This window comes from Musa acuminata, chromosome BXJ2-9, assembly GCF_036884655.1.
Source record: "Musa acuminata AAA Group cultivar baxijiao chromosome BXJ2-9, Cavendish_Baxijiao_AAA, whole genome shotgun sequence".
NCBI lineage: Eukaryota > Viridiplantae > Streptophyta > Magnoliopsida > Zingiberales > Musaceae > Musa > Musa acuminata.
The window spans coordinates 13,886,255-13,901,988 of NC_088346.1; the positions used below are offsets into that span (position 1 = coordinate 13,886,255).

General features: G+C 41.3%; 2 protein-coding genes across 2 annotated transcripts; one reads left to right on the forward strand and one right to left on the reverse strand.

The window, feature by feature from the left end:
• Positions 1-572: 572 nt before the first annotated feature.
• Positions 573-1,757, reverse strand: LOC135623232 (peroxidase 31-like). The gene has a single exon (XM_065125963.1). It carries the CDS (start codon positions 1,645-1,647, stop codon positions 628-630), a length of 1,020 nt encoding a protein of 339 aa, XP_064982035.1. The 5' UTR covers positions 1,648-1,757; the 3' UTR covers positions 573-627.
• Positions 1,758-10,219: 8,462 nt separating this feature from the next.
• LOC135623934 (LIM domain-containing protein WLIM1-like) lies at positions 10,220-14,135 on the forward strand. Its single transcript, XM_065127399.1, has 5 exons — positions 10,220-10,636; positions 12,364-12,460; positions 12,535-12,578; positions 12,697-12,786; positions 13,565-14,135. The coding sequence occupies exons 1-5, from the start codon at positions 10,493-10,495 to the stop codon at positions 13,757-13,759; spliced, it is 570 nt and encodes a 189-aa protein (XP_064983471.1). The 5' UTR covers positions 10,220-10,492; the 3' UTR covers positions 13,760-14,135.
• The last annotated feature ends 1,599 nt before the right edge of the window (positions 14,136-15,734 follow it).

Sequence of the window (15,734 nt, forward strand, 5' to 3'; positions counted from 1 at the left end):
TCAAATCAAGCTGAGCTCCGGCAATAGGGATCATTTTAATATATTTTTAATATTATATATATGTTAATTTATGTTTTAATCCCTAGAAAATTCGCGAATTTCTATCTTAAGAGGTTAAGAAAAAAATATTTATTTTTCTCTCTCTAAATAATTATCTACATTTTCTCTATGGTTAAGGTATTTTTAATTTTTTTTTTAAACAAATATATTTGTGATGTCACACAGATGTAACGTAGTCGAACCAAATCAATCGAACCGATTGGATTGGTTTGATTAACAAACTAAATTAAAAATTATTGAATTATCCATGGATGAGACCGAAGACATAAGAGAGACATTATGATATAAAATGAGCATGTAAGATAGATCTCATCCGTATCGTGTTAGAATTTGTGACTTTGATTTTGAGTACCTCGACCACACCACATCAAGTCAGTGCAATATATATATATATATATATATAAGAGATAACAGTGGCATGTGATAATATGACCAATATTAATAACGCCACCACCGGTTCGAAAGGTAATGAACCCTCATTCCTTCCTCATCTTCTATATGTCATACGTATATTTCTTCCGTCTCTCTCTCTAAAGATATATAACGCGAAGCCATGCACGTATTGATTTACGTGGAGAGGTTGTTGAACTCGTCGCAGCGCCGTCGGATCTCCCCCTTCCGGCCGGTCTTCACCCCGAACACGCTGAGCTTCTCCATGGCGTGGCTGAAGTCCTTGAAGAAGGCGGTCTGGTTGGCGGCGTAGAGCTCCACGATGGGCTTCGTCCGCGGGTCCGCCGCCAGCGCGGTGTCGGAGGCCAGCAGCCCCAGCCCCCTCAGCAGGTTCTGGTAGTACAAGTTGTCGAACTTGCCCGGCGTCATCACGTCGTTGAAGGCGGCGATGGTCGGGTCCTTGACGTAGTTGGCGCACGCCTTCTGCAGCGCCTGCGCGAACTGCGGGTTCAGCGACGGGTCGTAGGCATCCCGAGGGCCGCCGTTGAAGCCGTAGATCCGCGAGGCGAACTCGTTGCAGTGGGAGAAGCCGACGGTGTGGGCGCCGCTGAGGGCGACCATCTCCTGCACGGTGAACTTTCGCTTGGCGAAGATGGAGATGAGCTGGTCTATGGTCATGTTGGGGGAGGGGAGGTTGCCCACGACGGAGGCGGCGGTGGAGGCGAGGGCGTCCTTGCGGCCGAGGCGGACGTCGAAGAAAGGCCCTCCCAGCATGGAGACCAGGTCGCGGGTGGCGAGTGCGAGAACGTCGGCGCAGGAGACGACGCCGGGGCACTGGAGCTCGAGAGCGGTCTTGGCGCGGACGACGGCGTCAAAGGCGTCCCCGGGGAGGGAGATGTTGTCGTCCGAGTCGCGCTCAGCCCGGTTGAAGGCGTTGGTGGAGATCAGCAAGGAGGCATCACAGCCGCCGACGAAACAGTCATGGAAGAAGAGGCGGAGGGCGCCTGCGGCGGTGGTGGGGGTGGTGATCTGCTTGCTGGTCACCACGTCCGACACGATCTGCTCCGCCTTGGGGCACCTCTTCTGGTAGTACGTGGTGCTGAGCTTCCCGGCCACAGGGCTGGCAAAGCAAAGGACCGCGACCAAGACAGCGATCCAGGCTACCGGGAGACGGCTCGCCATCCTAACGAGCTTCATATCTTCCCGGAGCACTGCGAACGGGATTAGGTGATGGAAGATAGGAAGGGTTGGGGTGGCTGACAGGAAGCATAGAGAGGTAGGTTGTGGAAGAGAGAAGACAGATGATGTGGAGGGAGGAGAGGAAATGGGGGAAGAGAATGGCGGGGAGGGTTTGTAGGCAGAATGGTTTAGAACGGGAAGCATTGGATTAGTAAACCAAGTATATAATTTATTTATACATAAATAAATCAATAATTTGGCATTATTTGACGGAATTACTTTTCTATGTTAATTTATTCATTCGTGTAAATTAGTCTTAATACGAAAGTAAAGAATATTAAACTTCTGATTAAGGGGAAAAATAAAAGATGATGTGCACGACTCTTAATGTCATCCCACCACCATCACAAGCCAACGTAAGCTACGCAAACGCTTGTTGTGTCCGTTGATGGAGCACCGCGCTCTCGTCTGCTCCTGTTACCTGCTGCCCCTTTGCTCACTCGCCCATTTATCCTCCAATGCTTCGCACTCCTTGAACCGGCACCACTGCCAGAGACTCCTCTTCTTCTCTCTTACCGACACGAGGCAAAGAGTTCGAGGGTTTTATTCATGACCCTCTACCCGAAGGGGGGGGAAGGGGAGGATGAGGGAGGACAGTTCTAATGCAGACTTAGGCGCAAGCGATGGCCCTGGCGTTTCGTGACCCTCGTCCCGAAGGCCGCGTCCGAGGTGCTCGACGAAAGGCCGAGCCCAAGTGGTGCAACATGAGGAGGGAGGAGAGTTTTAAGGCAGCCTAAGGCGAATACGGTGCACCCCGTCCTTTGCCGTCAATAAGGTCGCATCGTTCATGGTGCCGGTCTGTAACGGACAAACTTCTAAACAAGATGTTGGATGTAATGCTTATGTCTGTCCGTTGTCTTTTGACATGTTCATGCCTTGTATAGCAGGTAGAGGGGCGGCCGAAGGCTTATAAGTCCCATTTTAGTTGGGTTGGTGGCCTCTTTAGGCTTGTAAATAAAGGTTGTGTCATGTGGACACGTGCGAGAGCTTTTCGGTCTGTAATGGACCATTTTACCCTTTGTTGTGCAATTGTTCAGAGCTTGTAAAATCTGTTTGTAATTTGCATTGTCTATGAAGTGTTTTTCGGACATGTTTGCTTGTGGATCCTGATTGAGGCGTTCTTTTTAACCCGTTCTCTCTTTTGTTGGTCCTAAGGGACAATGGGAGGCTTCGGGGAGGCTGACCTTTGCGGACGGACGTGCGAGGGTGCCGCACGCCTTAGGCAAAACCAGCTAAGGTCGTGACAATATGGTATCAGAGCGGGACAAGCACTCATAGAAACACTTGACATGCAAACGTGGGGGACCTAGCGGGGCTGCGTCGAGGGCAGTCAGCACACGCGCGACCGTTTGAGGGAAAACGGGCATGGAGATGTAGGGAAAAGAGTCGCTCAGAGGAGCGGGCATCTAACATTGACATTTTGAGGAATGGCCAACCCTTCGCGCAAGAGGCACCACGAGAACAGGCAAGCTTGGAAGAATGCGGAGCGCACAAAGGTTGGAATGGCTGAGTTTGAGCTACGGCTCAACGTTGACAACTATACTTGATGGTGCTCTAGGCAAGCGAGGCGCTTGGCAAGAATGAGACCATCCAAGGTGGAATGAGTTGTTCAACGACCAAAAGAGTTATGCAAAGCTCACAGAGGTGAGGGGAATTGCTAACTCGAAGAATTTGGTACTCATGCATGGGCTTGTATGCGGACGATGGAATGTTCGTGGCCATCCCAAGGCGACCGAGACTCAGCGCCATGGAGCATTGAAACTTTCTCTTCGCCATGCAAAGGATACGTCCGGAGGAGGCTGAAGTGTGCAACGAGTTTAGCATGTTGCTAGGCCTTGAGGGGTGCGACGGTGGCTGTATTGACGTGGAGGCGCAATCTAGCAAGTGCGTTTGCAAGAGGCAGAACAATGCACAGTTTATTCAGTAGATCGGAGTAGTCCAAGGGGATGGTGGTCTCCGAAACGAAGAGAGATGTTGCTCCAACGGGACAGTTATCTAGGAGGGATAAGTCTCGGCACTCCAGAGGGAGAATCATGTGAGACGGACTTCACATGTTGAGGAGGAGTACCTCACAAACAACAACTTCACGAAGCTCGATGGACCGAGCAAGCGGCGAGGAGTTGTTGCATGATCTCGCTCGAGAGAATGCATTGGTGGATGCATTGCGAGATCGAGTGGGGGAGCGACCTGAAGCAACTTAAATGAAGGCACACTTAGAGTCGATATGGAGATCGGACTCAAGGGAGGGCTGACCCGTGGAATGGTGGGCGAGAAGGCCACCATCAACTCAATGCGAAACGAGGAGCGGAGCAACTTGGGGGTAACTTGGCGAAGTACTCAAGCCGCATGAAGGGAGCCAGCATAGAAGTTGGATCATGTTGCTCCATGTTCCAAGGACATGAACTCTTGCAGAGGCAAGAGTAGGATCATGTTGTTCCATGGGTCCTTCTTTCTGACGGAGCGGACTCATCTTGCAAGGTGCCAAAGACGAAGGGAGCTTCGCGACACATGCACCTTATCTCGGAGGAGCATTTGATGGAGGAACTAAGGCGACTCAATTTGCGGAGGCGAAGTTGGGTTCAGAAGGTCTTAGCACGGGGCAAGAGGACGCAGAGGCGGGTACTCTTGAAGAATATGCCATAGTGTTGCCATTCAAGTTGCCATGAAGGAAGCAGTGCGCAGTGGAGATTGTGCTGGTGGGGGCAGAGGCCTAGGATCCAGACAATGGTGCACAGATTACAGTGAAGTCGGTGGACTTCGAGAGCTACTAGGCGACGGACTGTCCTAGAGCGGTGCGTCATCTAAGTGTGACCCGGGAGTGGGTGGATGAAGGTCGATTGCCAGAGGAGAGAACAAAATCGAAGGTGGAAGGGACCCTACGATGTATTGGCAGAGGCCACACATGGAGGGTTCACAATTCGAGTTTATTCCACAAGGATCAGAATGCAATGGAGATGTCACCAGGAGGCGACATGGTGCAGCGGATCGTGGTGGAACAGTTCGTGGCAATGCGATACACACAATCTTGTCCCGTGAGGGATGAGATCATATGGAGGTATGATCGGGAGTTACTGGAAGCTCCACTTCGATGAACAACACGACGGCAAGAAGGGCTATGGATTCAAGGAGTGAAGGCCATGGTACCGCAGAGGCGGGTCTTCCGGGCGTGCATCGAATTTTGCATCGGATGAAAGCCTTGGTCATCAGCATATGGGGGCTGTGTTCCACCAAGGGAAAAGTTCGAATGCAAGTACCAGTGAGTTCCATGGGAGGGACTTGATCATACAGAAGTATGATCGAAGCAGCTTGAGAGTTGGACTGCTCCAGAGCTCATATTCGCTTAAGGGAGCCCGACAAGTCAGAGGACAAGGTCGAGTAAGCGAACGTTGCTACCAAGGAAGCTAAGGAGAACAGAATCGGTGCTAACTCTACAACGTGATGGCAGAGGCCATGCTTGGGAGTTGCAGTCTGTCTTTCCATCGACCAAACGGACTGCTTGGAGAACACAGTGGTGTTGAAGCAGGGGGTCGAAAGGGGCGAGGAAGCGACGACGAGTCCAGAGGGACTTAGCTACCCAAAATCAAGCATCAGTCAGAATGGAGGTGGACTCAGAGGAGTGCCACAGAGACATTTCTACTGATCATGTAGAAAAGGGATACAGAGGCGAGGCGACGGATAGTAGGGCCATGGGCATGCCAGCGCCATGGTACCGCAGAGGCGGGACTTCCGTGCAAGTCATTGATCCCTTGCTCTCATGGAGGGAGAGCGCTTGGTCGTGAAAGGGGCCGAGGAGGTGGAGCATGCAGAGGCAATCTCCAAGTACCGAGACAAGGCTGAAGGGCAGAGGCCAAGAAACTTCGTAAGACCGGTGTCAACAAGTTTCTCATCAAGATAGCCGTAAGTAAAGGACTTCGGGTTATGCAAGAGTGCACGACCAAGGAACGAAGCAGGCAGTACGCGGTGTTGTACCTTTGCTACTCTGTGGAGTAGGCGGCAGGGTTGATGGAGAAGACGGTACAATCCCAAAGGCGACCTCATCTATCAGAGAATTACTCCACGTTGGGGTGAAAACTTCCCGCATTCCAGAAGTTCGATGGCATTGAGAAGGTGAATCACAGTAGCCAACTCAACGCAAGGAGTGCAAACACTTCAAGTGCTTCAGAAGTGTGAGCAAAGAGCAGGCGAAGACTAGTAACCAGCTCGATGCATGAAGTACAACCTCGAGGAGGCGGGCGAAGTCAAAGTAACCTTTGCCTTCTCAACTCTTAAGAGAATGGGCGAAACCGAGTACCCCAGTTCTCTTATCTATCCAGCAGAGGAGCTCTGCACAAGTTCAAAGACCCTTCGAAGATAATGGAAGACAATAGTTGTCAAATCCTCACCAACGGTGATCAGTGCTACTGAGAGTAGATCGTCCGCTTCATTTCCCAACGAAATGCCAATCGAAAGCGGAAGTGATGCGAACCTACTTGGATGTGACAACTAACTGAAAGAAGAGTCAATGAGCAAATTTTGTGGAGGAAGGACCCAAAACTTCAGAAGTTTGCGAGGCGATGCTCGTTAAAGCTCCAACAAGCATCCACCCAGTTCAAGCAGCATGTGGAAATTTTGAGAGACTGGCGCAGAAAAGATGGTCTTTTCCTTCATTTGGTGGATTCGCAAGAATCGACAAGGATCAACACAACTCAGCCAACCCCCCCAACAGAGTTAGAGTCATTGGTGAGTTGTAGCAGCATGGCGGATTAAAGGGTCGACTACTCAAAAACAGCAGCGTAGAGCAGTTGGGAGCCAGGAGGCGCATTGCAGCTGGAGCGGAAGATTGAAGACTCAGCAAAGGCGAAGAGTTGCAGTGTTCACAAAGGCTTCGACGAGGACGTCGAAGGGATAAGTGGGGGAGAATGTAACGGACAAACTTCTAAACAAGATGTTGGATGTAATGCTTATGTCTGTCCGTTGTCTTTTGGCATGTTCATGCCTTGTATAGCAGGTAGAGGGGCGGCCGAAGGCTTATAAGTCTCATTTTAGTTAGGTTGGTGGCCTCTTTAGGCTTGTAAATAAAGGTTGTGTCATGTGGACACGTGCGAGAGCTTTTCGGTCTGTAATGAACCATTTTACCCTTTGTTGTGCAACTGTTCAGAGCTTGTAAAGTCTGTTTGTAATTTGCATTGTCTATGAAGTGTTTTTCGGACATGTTTGCTTGTGGATCCTGATTGAGGCATTCTTTTTAACCCGTTCTCTCTTTTGTTGGTCCTAAGGGATAATGGGAGGCTTCGGAGAGGCTGACCTTTGCGGACGGACGCGCGAGGGTGCCGCACGCCTTAGGCAAAACCAACTAAGGTCGTGACAGGTCGGGGTGTTCCTCGCTTCTACTCTTAGTATGCGGTTTGCTTCACCGGTTAGCAAACGTACGTAGCTTTACCTGATTTAATCTTTCTTTCTATTTTGTTGGCCACGCTAATAACTTGTTCGAAATTGATATCTCCTATTGTGGCGGCATTGGTCTATGAGTAACCGGGTCGAGTCATCGTAGCACAGCGTACTTGATTATCTCAACGGGAAACTAGAACATGTTAATGCATGTGAAGTGCAATCCATCGAGTTCCAAAAACCATGGTGTCTACATTTTCAAACTATATAAATATTTCTAGCTAATTTTCTACATCTTATTGACATTGTGTACCTGAACAATACCTTTAGGTATCCCACAATCATCTTGGTAGCTTTTTGGTTTGAGTTTTAATTAGTCGTAAATTTGTGCATCCTACATAATGTGAAATTTCAATTTCTTGGTGCCATGTGCATAGCGTGTGCCTAATGCTACAAGAATTCAGTTCATATCTAGCAATCTGAACAGGCCTTCTCAGCCTGGTGGTTGCAAGTTTACTCATGGCATAGCTAAAGGATTCAGCTTCTGGGGCCAATAGATCTTTCCCTGGAATTGTGGTGGCCCTTCTGTCATGGGACTAATCTGCAATCAGGTGCTGCTTTGAAGATTGAATGCATGTGACATTCAGAATTGTCAACTTGTCAGTGTGATGACTTGATATGCTATATTACTTATCATGGCGTTCTACAGCCCAAACAATCACAACCAGAAGTGATTTGATTTGTACATGATTTTATTTTCATCAGTTTATTATAAATCTAATATCTGAGCGACCAACAGGCAGAATACATTGTTCAGTAGATATGTCTATGGAAGGATATGACCATCCTATAAGAGCATTTTCCAATTATTGGAATTTGTTTTCAATAATGAAATAGACACAAGATAGAGAGAATATACCACTTTATTGATAAATCTATTAAGTGATGGAATAACCAATACTAAGATATAGTTATGAGTTCTTTGAATGGCTCAAAAGTCTTCAAAGATGAGAGTTGCTGGTACATTCTTGAGCTTTGCCAATCTTTGGTGAATGCCTTTTGTCTCTTATGGCTAATTTGCTGGGTTTGGTCTTCAATTTAAGTCAGCTGAATTTTGAGTGTCATATAAATTAACTTGCAGTGGAGTTTACATTAACCGAGAATAATAATTGTCTTTTCTTTGCATGCTTGTGAAACATGCTACGTCACTGTTGTTGCATAGGCACTTTTGAAGTTTATCCTACAGTAGGAAACTATGAAGAATTTGTAGCAATTGAATGGTTGACAAAATAAAAAACATTTAGGTAAAGTTGCTGAAGTAACGGTGAGAGGGAAAAAGGTTAGAGAAAAAGCCTCAAGAAGAGTTATAGTTAAATTAGTTGGCAAGTGAGCTCATTCCTTTGTTAAGTGATTGGGACAAGAATACTTCCTAATTTATTTTTTCCTGTTCTCTTATCATATTCTTTTAGCAATATATCTGACTGAACATCTGATGTCTTCGATTACATTTATCTTTATAAGTGATTATGTAGCCTTTCCTGTTGGTAAGAGTTTCATTCTTTCCGATGATTGCAAATCAATTGATTATTCATTGGTTTGTTTTTCCTACAGCTGTTTTCAGCATTAGGATGACTGCAATATTCTGTTTCTTTCATTTTATTCTTTTGGCATCCGATAAAAATCTAAGATTCTGCTTACTGTGTTTTTCAGATATTTTAATGAGAAATGAAGGTACTCAAGAACTCCAGCTGAAAAAAAATGAGGCTGTTTTCATTCTACTTTTTGTAGGCAATCAATTTGTTTGTGCCTTTTAATGAATTAAGCAGAAATTTATCTTGGTAATTCCTAAATTGTTGAGTTTTGCAGGGTGCAAAGGCTATTGCAGAGTCGCTGAAAAAAAAGATCAACTTTTTATATCCTAAACAAGAATATGATTGACTACTATGGCATTCTTGTTGGTCAACTATATGATTGCTTCTGCTATCATTGTGTTAGTGGGCATTCACCTTCTCATGTGAAGACCAAATGACTGAAGGAGAATAGCAGAAGCAAGGAGGTGTTGATTCTAATATGACAACAAGGCTGTCAGATCTGATTGCATGATTTAAGATCAGGTTAATGGAATGGCCAATTTTCTTTCTTGTAACTTGTCTGTGGAACTAAATCCATTAATGGTTTAAGTGATAATTCGTTCAGTGTCTAAAACTCCACCAATGACCGGCAGGGTATCCAAATTTAACAAAGAGATCATGTTTTCTCATGTGCTTAGGTTTAGTATGTACAAGTATGTATGCATAGGATAGAGTCATACTAGGATAATGCTTAATATACTGTAGCAGTCAAATAATAATATGTATTTGACTTCAAAGATTTGGAGTTTTTATGGGTTGTAGTTAGCTGTGGATTGGGATAACACTGATCTGCTTGAGCTGTAAAATAATGTATATACGACTCCGAGTTTGTATGAGCTGTAATGTGCTGTGGATGTTACATATAATAGCCCTTTGGCTTCCCATATATGTAGAAAAACCAAGTTTGCCAGATCAGTTGAAGCAAAACCATCTGCAACAAAGTTTCCATCAACAATTTGCAGAAGGATTCAATGCATTTAACAGTGGAGATTTTGGAAGAACCATTTGGCAACCACATGACATTTAATAGTGGACTCATATCAAGCAGTCACTGTAGCTTTTTTCACTGTATATTATTCACTCGGATGTTTGACTCTATGCATAAATATGCAATTTCTTTAAAATATTAGTTTTTGATAGTTTAATCACTAAATACAATAACAAATCATAATGTCTCAATTATTTGGGGTTGATACATTGATGTGAGTTATGGAACAAATAATATTCTTAGTTAAATTAAGAGTATTTAATTTTTTTTATATTTGTATTTATATTTTTTCATTAATTATCTCACTTCTAATTTCAACATGTATATGTATTTTAAGTATATTCCGTCGAAGTTATATCTAAATAAACACAGTGATCTCAGCATTCTCACCTTTGTAAGGTGAACATCATATGGAGTTCGAAGGCAAACCTTGTAATATTTGTATTAATCTTTTAGAAGAAAACTAGTCATTCTTAATAATTCAATATAGCAACAACATGTTATTAGTGATCAGAAGAGAAGTGTTTTGTGTTTGGCCAACGCCGGCGCCGCCAATTGGATGGAAAGTCAAACCCCCTGAGCTGCCACAAGAAACGAAACAAGGAAAATGATCGCAGAGAGAGATTACCACCGACTCTCCCTCATGCTGTGGTTGTTCTTCTGAGCTGACCAGTCTCAGCTGAGCTGTTCTCTCTATCAACGAAAAGGCCAAACAAGTACCCGGAGACAAACGATCCTCTGCGCTCGTGTCTGTCATCAGGCCTTGCATCGCTGCCACCCCTCTCCCTCGCCATCGTGCAGCGTTTGACTGTCGGAGATGGCGTCGATGCTGTTCGGAGGGACGACGCAGAAGTGCCAGGCGTGCCGGAAGACGGTGTACTTGGTGGACCAGCTCGCCGCCGATGGCAGGATCTACCACCGAGCTTGCTTCCGCTGCCACCACTGCAGGGGAACCCTCAAGGTGATTCCTCTGTTCTTCTCTCTCTTTCTCTTCTTGGATGCCATCTAAATACTCTTCTCAGTCTGTCCGTGTTGGACTCTGTCTACATCAAAAGATTCGAAAATATTCTACTGGTAATTGGCTTAACCATGCATGAAACTATCACTAAGAAATATGTTTCATCATTGTATGTTGTGATGATTATGAGTAGAAGTCATCTCTGTTTGATTGAGGGGTTTGAGAAATCTTGTATGTCTAACATGAATTTTCCCTGCTTTCTAATTCTTAAAGAGAGACTAACTTGCCTTAAAATGATTGCTTAAGTTGCTCGTTCGGTCTCTTCTTTGTTTCTTTCTTGCTATGAGAATGTATGCTACTCGATTGTGTCTGATGAATAAAAGCAATAGTATTCCTTTGTTTTTAGGATGAATCATGATTTTTCCTCTGATTTTTTTAGGTTTAAGAAGATGTCACAATTATGAATATGACATTGACAATGAATACTAATCTCAACTGATTCAATCATCCTGAGCAAGCAAAGGAATTTCTATGCTTTGATTCAATATCAATGATTCTTTGGAAAACACTAAGGCCATGAAAATATGAACAGTATATATATATACAAAAAAAGAATGTACCCAGTACATGACGCTACCGCCAATGCGGGCATACCTAATATAAAAATGATGAACAGTATGCATTATGATAAATGGATATTAGTGCTTATTTATCTATCAATAAACAAACGTGAACATGAAGCCACCATTTGTGAACTCTATGTATTTAGCAATTGTTAGAAAGAAAGAAATAGAGAATCTATTTATGAAAGCAAGACAACATCACCAGGTACATATGTGATGGAACTGTCATGCCTGCCATATGAATACATTGTTTTTCTGGTACATTGTCTTATACAAGTCAATGAATGATGATCTAATGTAAAACAAGTTTAAATACTAATCAATATGTTGGTCAAAAAAATTGTCAGACTTAAATGACTGAAAAAGTCGAAGAAAAAACCCATGTTCGACGCACACGAAATAAAGTAAATGTAAAATAGACATCAATAGGTATAATCGATACAGAAATCAAGTTGCTTATTTGAAAATTACTAGCATTGCTCCAAAATTATCCTAGGTGCCTGATACCTAACATACTCGTATTCATTTAGTTTAGCACAAAATGTTTTGGTTGATCTCCGTGTCAATTGATTTCAACGAGTCATGTTGAGTGCAGCTGAGGTGAGAATGTTGAGACAAACATATCTATCTACCATGAGAAGGCAATGAAGGTTTCATAATCCACAAGAGGTTGCTACTCTGCCATTTACGTTGGAGTCAGCTTCTTGCTTTGAGATTCCTTCAGTGTATCACTTCTTTGGCATCTCAGAATTATTGTTTGGCTTTGTTTCAAGATAACTTGCATATCCTTGCAAATCATTCATTAACATTTCAAGATGAGCAACAAAGAACTTTAGGTTATCAAACTCCTCATCGAGTCCTTGTATTTATTTTTGTGTTATGTATCATTTAGGCTGAGACATGTGGTAAAATTTTTGCTAATTGTGATACAAGACCGATCAATTCTATATGAATATATTTGTATATGGCAAACATGAATGGAATACTAATCTGATAAGGTTTTTTATATGTATATATCTGCATTATGTGTACATTTGTGCGTATCACGGTATGTGTATATATATAGCTCAAGTACATCTTGCTGTCTTGAAAATGCTCATAATGCAGTTCAGCAATTATAGCTCTATTGAGGGAGTTCTTTACTGCAAGCCTCACTATGATCAACTCTTTAAGATGACTGGCAGTCTGGATAAAAGTTTTGAAGGTATCTGATGACTCTGATAATTCCATGATACATTGTCATGCTTATGTGCTGACAACATACTCGAATTGTTGTAGGAGCTCCAAAATCTGCAAAGATAGACAGATCTAGTGGTCAACAGGTACAGTGAGATCAAAGCAACTTATCATTTCCATGCAATTATGCATATAACTTAAATACACTGATGCCGAAATGATCTGGCACAGTTTTCTTAATTACGTATTTTTCATATCATACAGGGTGTTTCTAACAGCAGATACGCGAGTATATTTCTCGGGACACGAGACAAATGTGTGGTGTGCAAGAAAACGGTCTACCCAATTGAGAAGGTACATCTGATATTTCCTATTCTTTTTCTGAAACATGAAGAGGTGTCAGATTGTTATATCAGACTTCATTCTGTTCATATAGTCCCTGTTCATATAGTCCCTCAAGTTCTATCAGGATCCATTAATTTCATCTATTGGACTTAAACGCAAAGATTTACCAACAAGTTAGTGTTCACTGTGATCTAATGTTTATGTGCAATATTCGTATTCCTCATTTCACTCTGTCTGTGCGATTTCACATATATCTAAGTCATAATTTTGGTGCATGATTATCTCCCAATACATTGCATATTTTTTGTGCTAAAGAAGTTTCAAGCAGAAATATATTAGTAATTTGCAAAAATAACAGATTTAACAATGTTTACTTTTAGAGAGGTGTGCCGAAGAACTATCCAATCATCAATATATAGTGGAGAATTCCCTCTTTATTTATCTGTGATTTGATATGACTCAGAAGATCATATAGCTGGATTTTTCTCCCATTAGGTGAAAATTTCTGAAAAGTTAGGAGATGTCGAACATCATTTCCCGAAGCCACATCATACAAAAAAATTTTAGAACTTGTTAGAAGAAACTTGCTGGTAGAAACTCTTACATAGTTGATGCATATGATCTTGTGGATGCATTCAGAACAACAGATTTGTATGACATTATCATTCACATTTAGCAACTCGACTAAATAGTTCGACGTAATATCTGTTGAAATGACAGGACTGTATCTATATATCTACATCTGATCCATACAAGATGATAAGTGACATGTCTTCCCTGCTTTCAGGTGGCTGTTGATGGAAACTCTTACCACAGGCCCTGCTTTAGGTGCACCCATGGAGGTTGCACCATCAGCCCATCCAACTTTGTCACACATGAGGGCAGACTCTACTGCAAGCACCACCATGCTCAGCTATTCATGACCAAGGGCAACTTCAGCAGCTTCACAAAGGTTGAAGAAGACAAGCATGAAGACATATAACTGCAAGTGCCTTCTGATCATGTTGCGGTTGAAGGTGGTCAAGTTTCATGATCTCTCCAGTGTTCATTCATCAAGCTCATGTGCTTCTTCTTCCCTTGGCACACACATGAAGGTCTGCAACAAGTTTATAGTAGCAGAGAGTGAAATTGCATCGTTATTTGGATTCTTAATTTTTGGAAGAACATTAAGAATGGGGATTGCATAAATCAAGGGATGTTGTATGTTCAGATCTACTTAAAGGTGTGATATGGGCATATCAACTATTAATCTATCTTGCCTTGATACTTTCTTAAACCCAAAAATAAGAGTGGTTTTGATGTTGGTCATATGTGTTGTTGTTATGTAATCGAAAGTCATGACATGTCGGATAGGATAATTGACCATTAACTTGTTGAGTCTACTAGTGATGCAAAATGCTTCACTTAATTGTAGTTACCCATCAAGCCTCTATGAACCTATTTAATTTTTGTCGACCTTTCAATATAAGGTTAAATTAGCATGTTACAATATACCTCACTTAAAATATTTGATCTTTAAATCGGGGATAAACATATCCTAAAATTAGACACTAGCATACATAGTGCTCGTGAGATATGACTCGGTGACCTAATGATAGCTCGACATTGATCTTTTCTGTTATTATGCTTAATACTAAATTGACTCTAATATAATTTCTCAATTTATGTGTGTCATCGTTACAGAAGGGTCATGCTAATATTGTTTATATTATTTCAATTTTATCATCTCTCCCATTACTTAATTTATTTTCTTTCAGGATAATGTTTGGAACACATTGTTTAAAGTCTTTATTGACCGCATATGATAAAAAAAATCACTATTTTATTAACTAAAGTTTATAGAGATTAAACTTTTCGATCGAATTAAAATGGTTCTATAGAGATTTTAGTTAAAATTATTATCACCTATCTTTCCTGCTAACCCAAAAATACTGAGTTAATACAACATATATACATGGAAAAAGGTGAGTTCATTAAGTTTTTTTTTTTATCAATGGATTGAAATGGATTGAGCCAATCTCGTAAAGGATCATGAAGAACAATAATTAAAGCGAAAAGAAGGGAAATTCATGTATATGTAATTATCGATAAGTAATTGATAACATCATTAAGAAAAATCTGATTTAGGGAAATTCCCAATAAGCAAAAAAATCTTCCTACTGATCCGTTTATGATGGATACATGAATGAGGAAAATATGGATCAAAACCTTTAGATATATTTATTTTATTTTAATGAAAAAATATTTTTTTAAAACTTATTTTATTATTTTGGTTAGGTTAAAGTATGAAGAAAATAATATTCTATGACTAACAATCCATTTTATTTTTAAACTGATCAATCTACTATTTATTTTATATTAAAATAAGTCAAAAGTCAAATATTTTTGCCAGGATAAAACAACTTTGTAGTAAAAATCTTGATGGGTTTACAATGATAACTTAATGATAATATGATTATTAACTTAAATATATTTATAGTTAACTAATTGTCTAGCTTAAAGAATGACCAAAGTCACACACAATCATAAAAGGATATTATCCGAATGCATCAAATAGTTATAGTAAATTCTGACTTATCGAATTTTTATTTTTCCAGTGATATGGGCATATCAAAAGTAATTGTTTCTATGCCATACCATAATGAAAAAGTAATTTTTATTTTCTTTAAAATAAATATGATATTTTTTTCATTCCCATAACATAAGCATAATTAGTTTTTAAGATTTAAATATATGATATATATATATGATTATTAACTTAAATATATATATATGATTATAAATATTATATATTATTAATCATATATATTATATATATATATATATGAAAATATCCTCCCCACTTTCATTTTATAATATGATTATTAACTTTTATATATATATATATATATATATATATATATATATAATTTATTTATTTATAAGCTTCAGAAAATAGAAGTAATATAAACATTCAA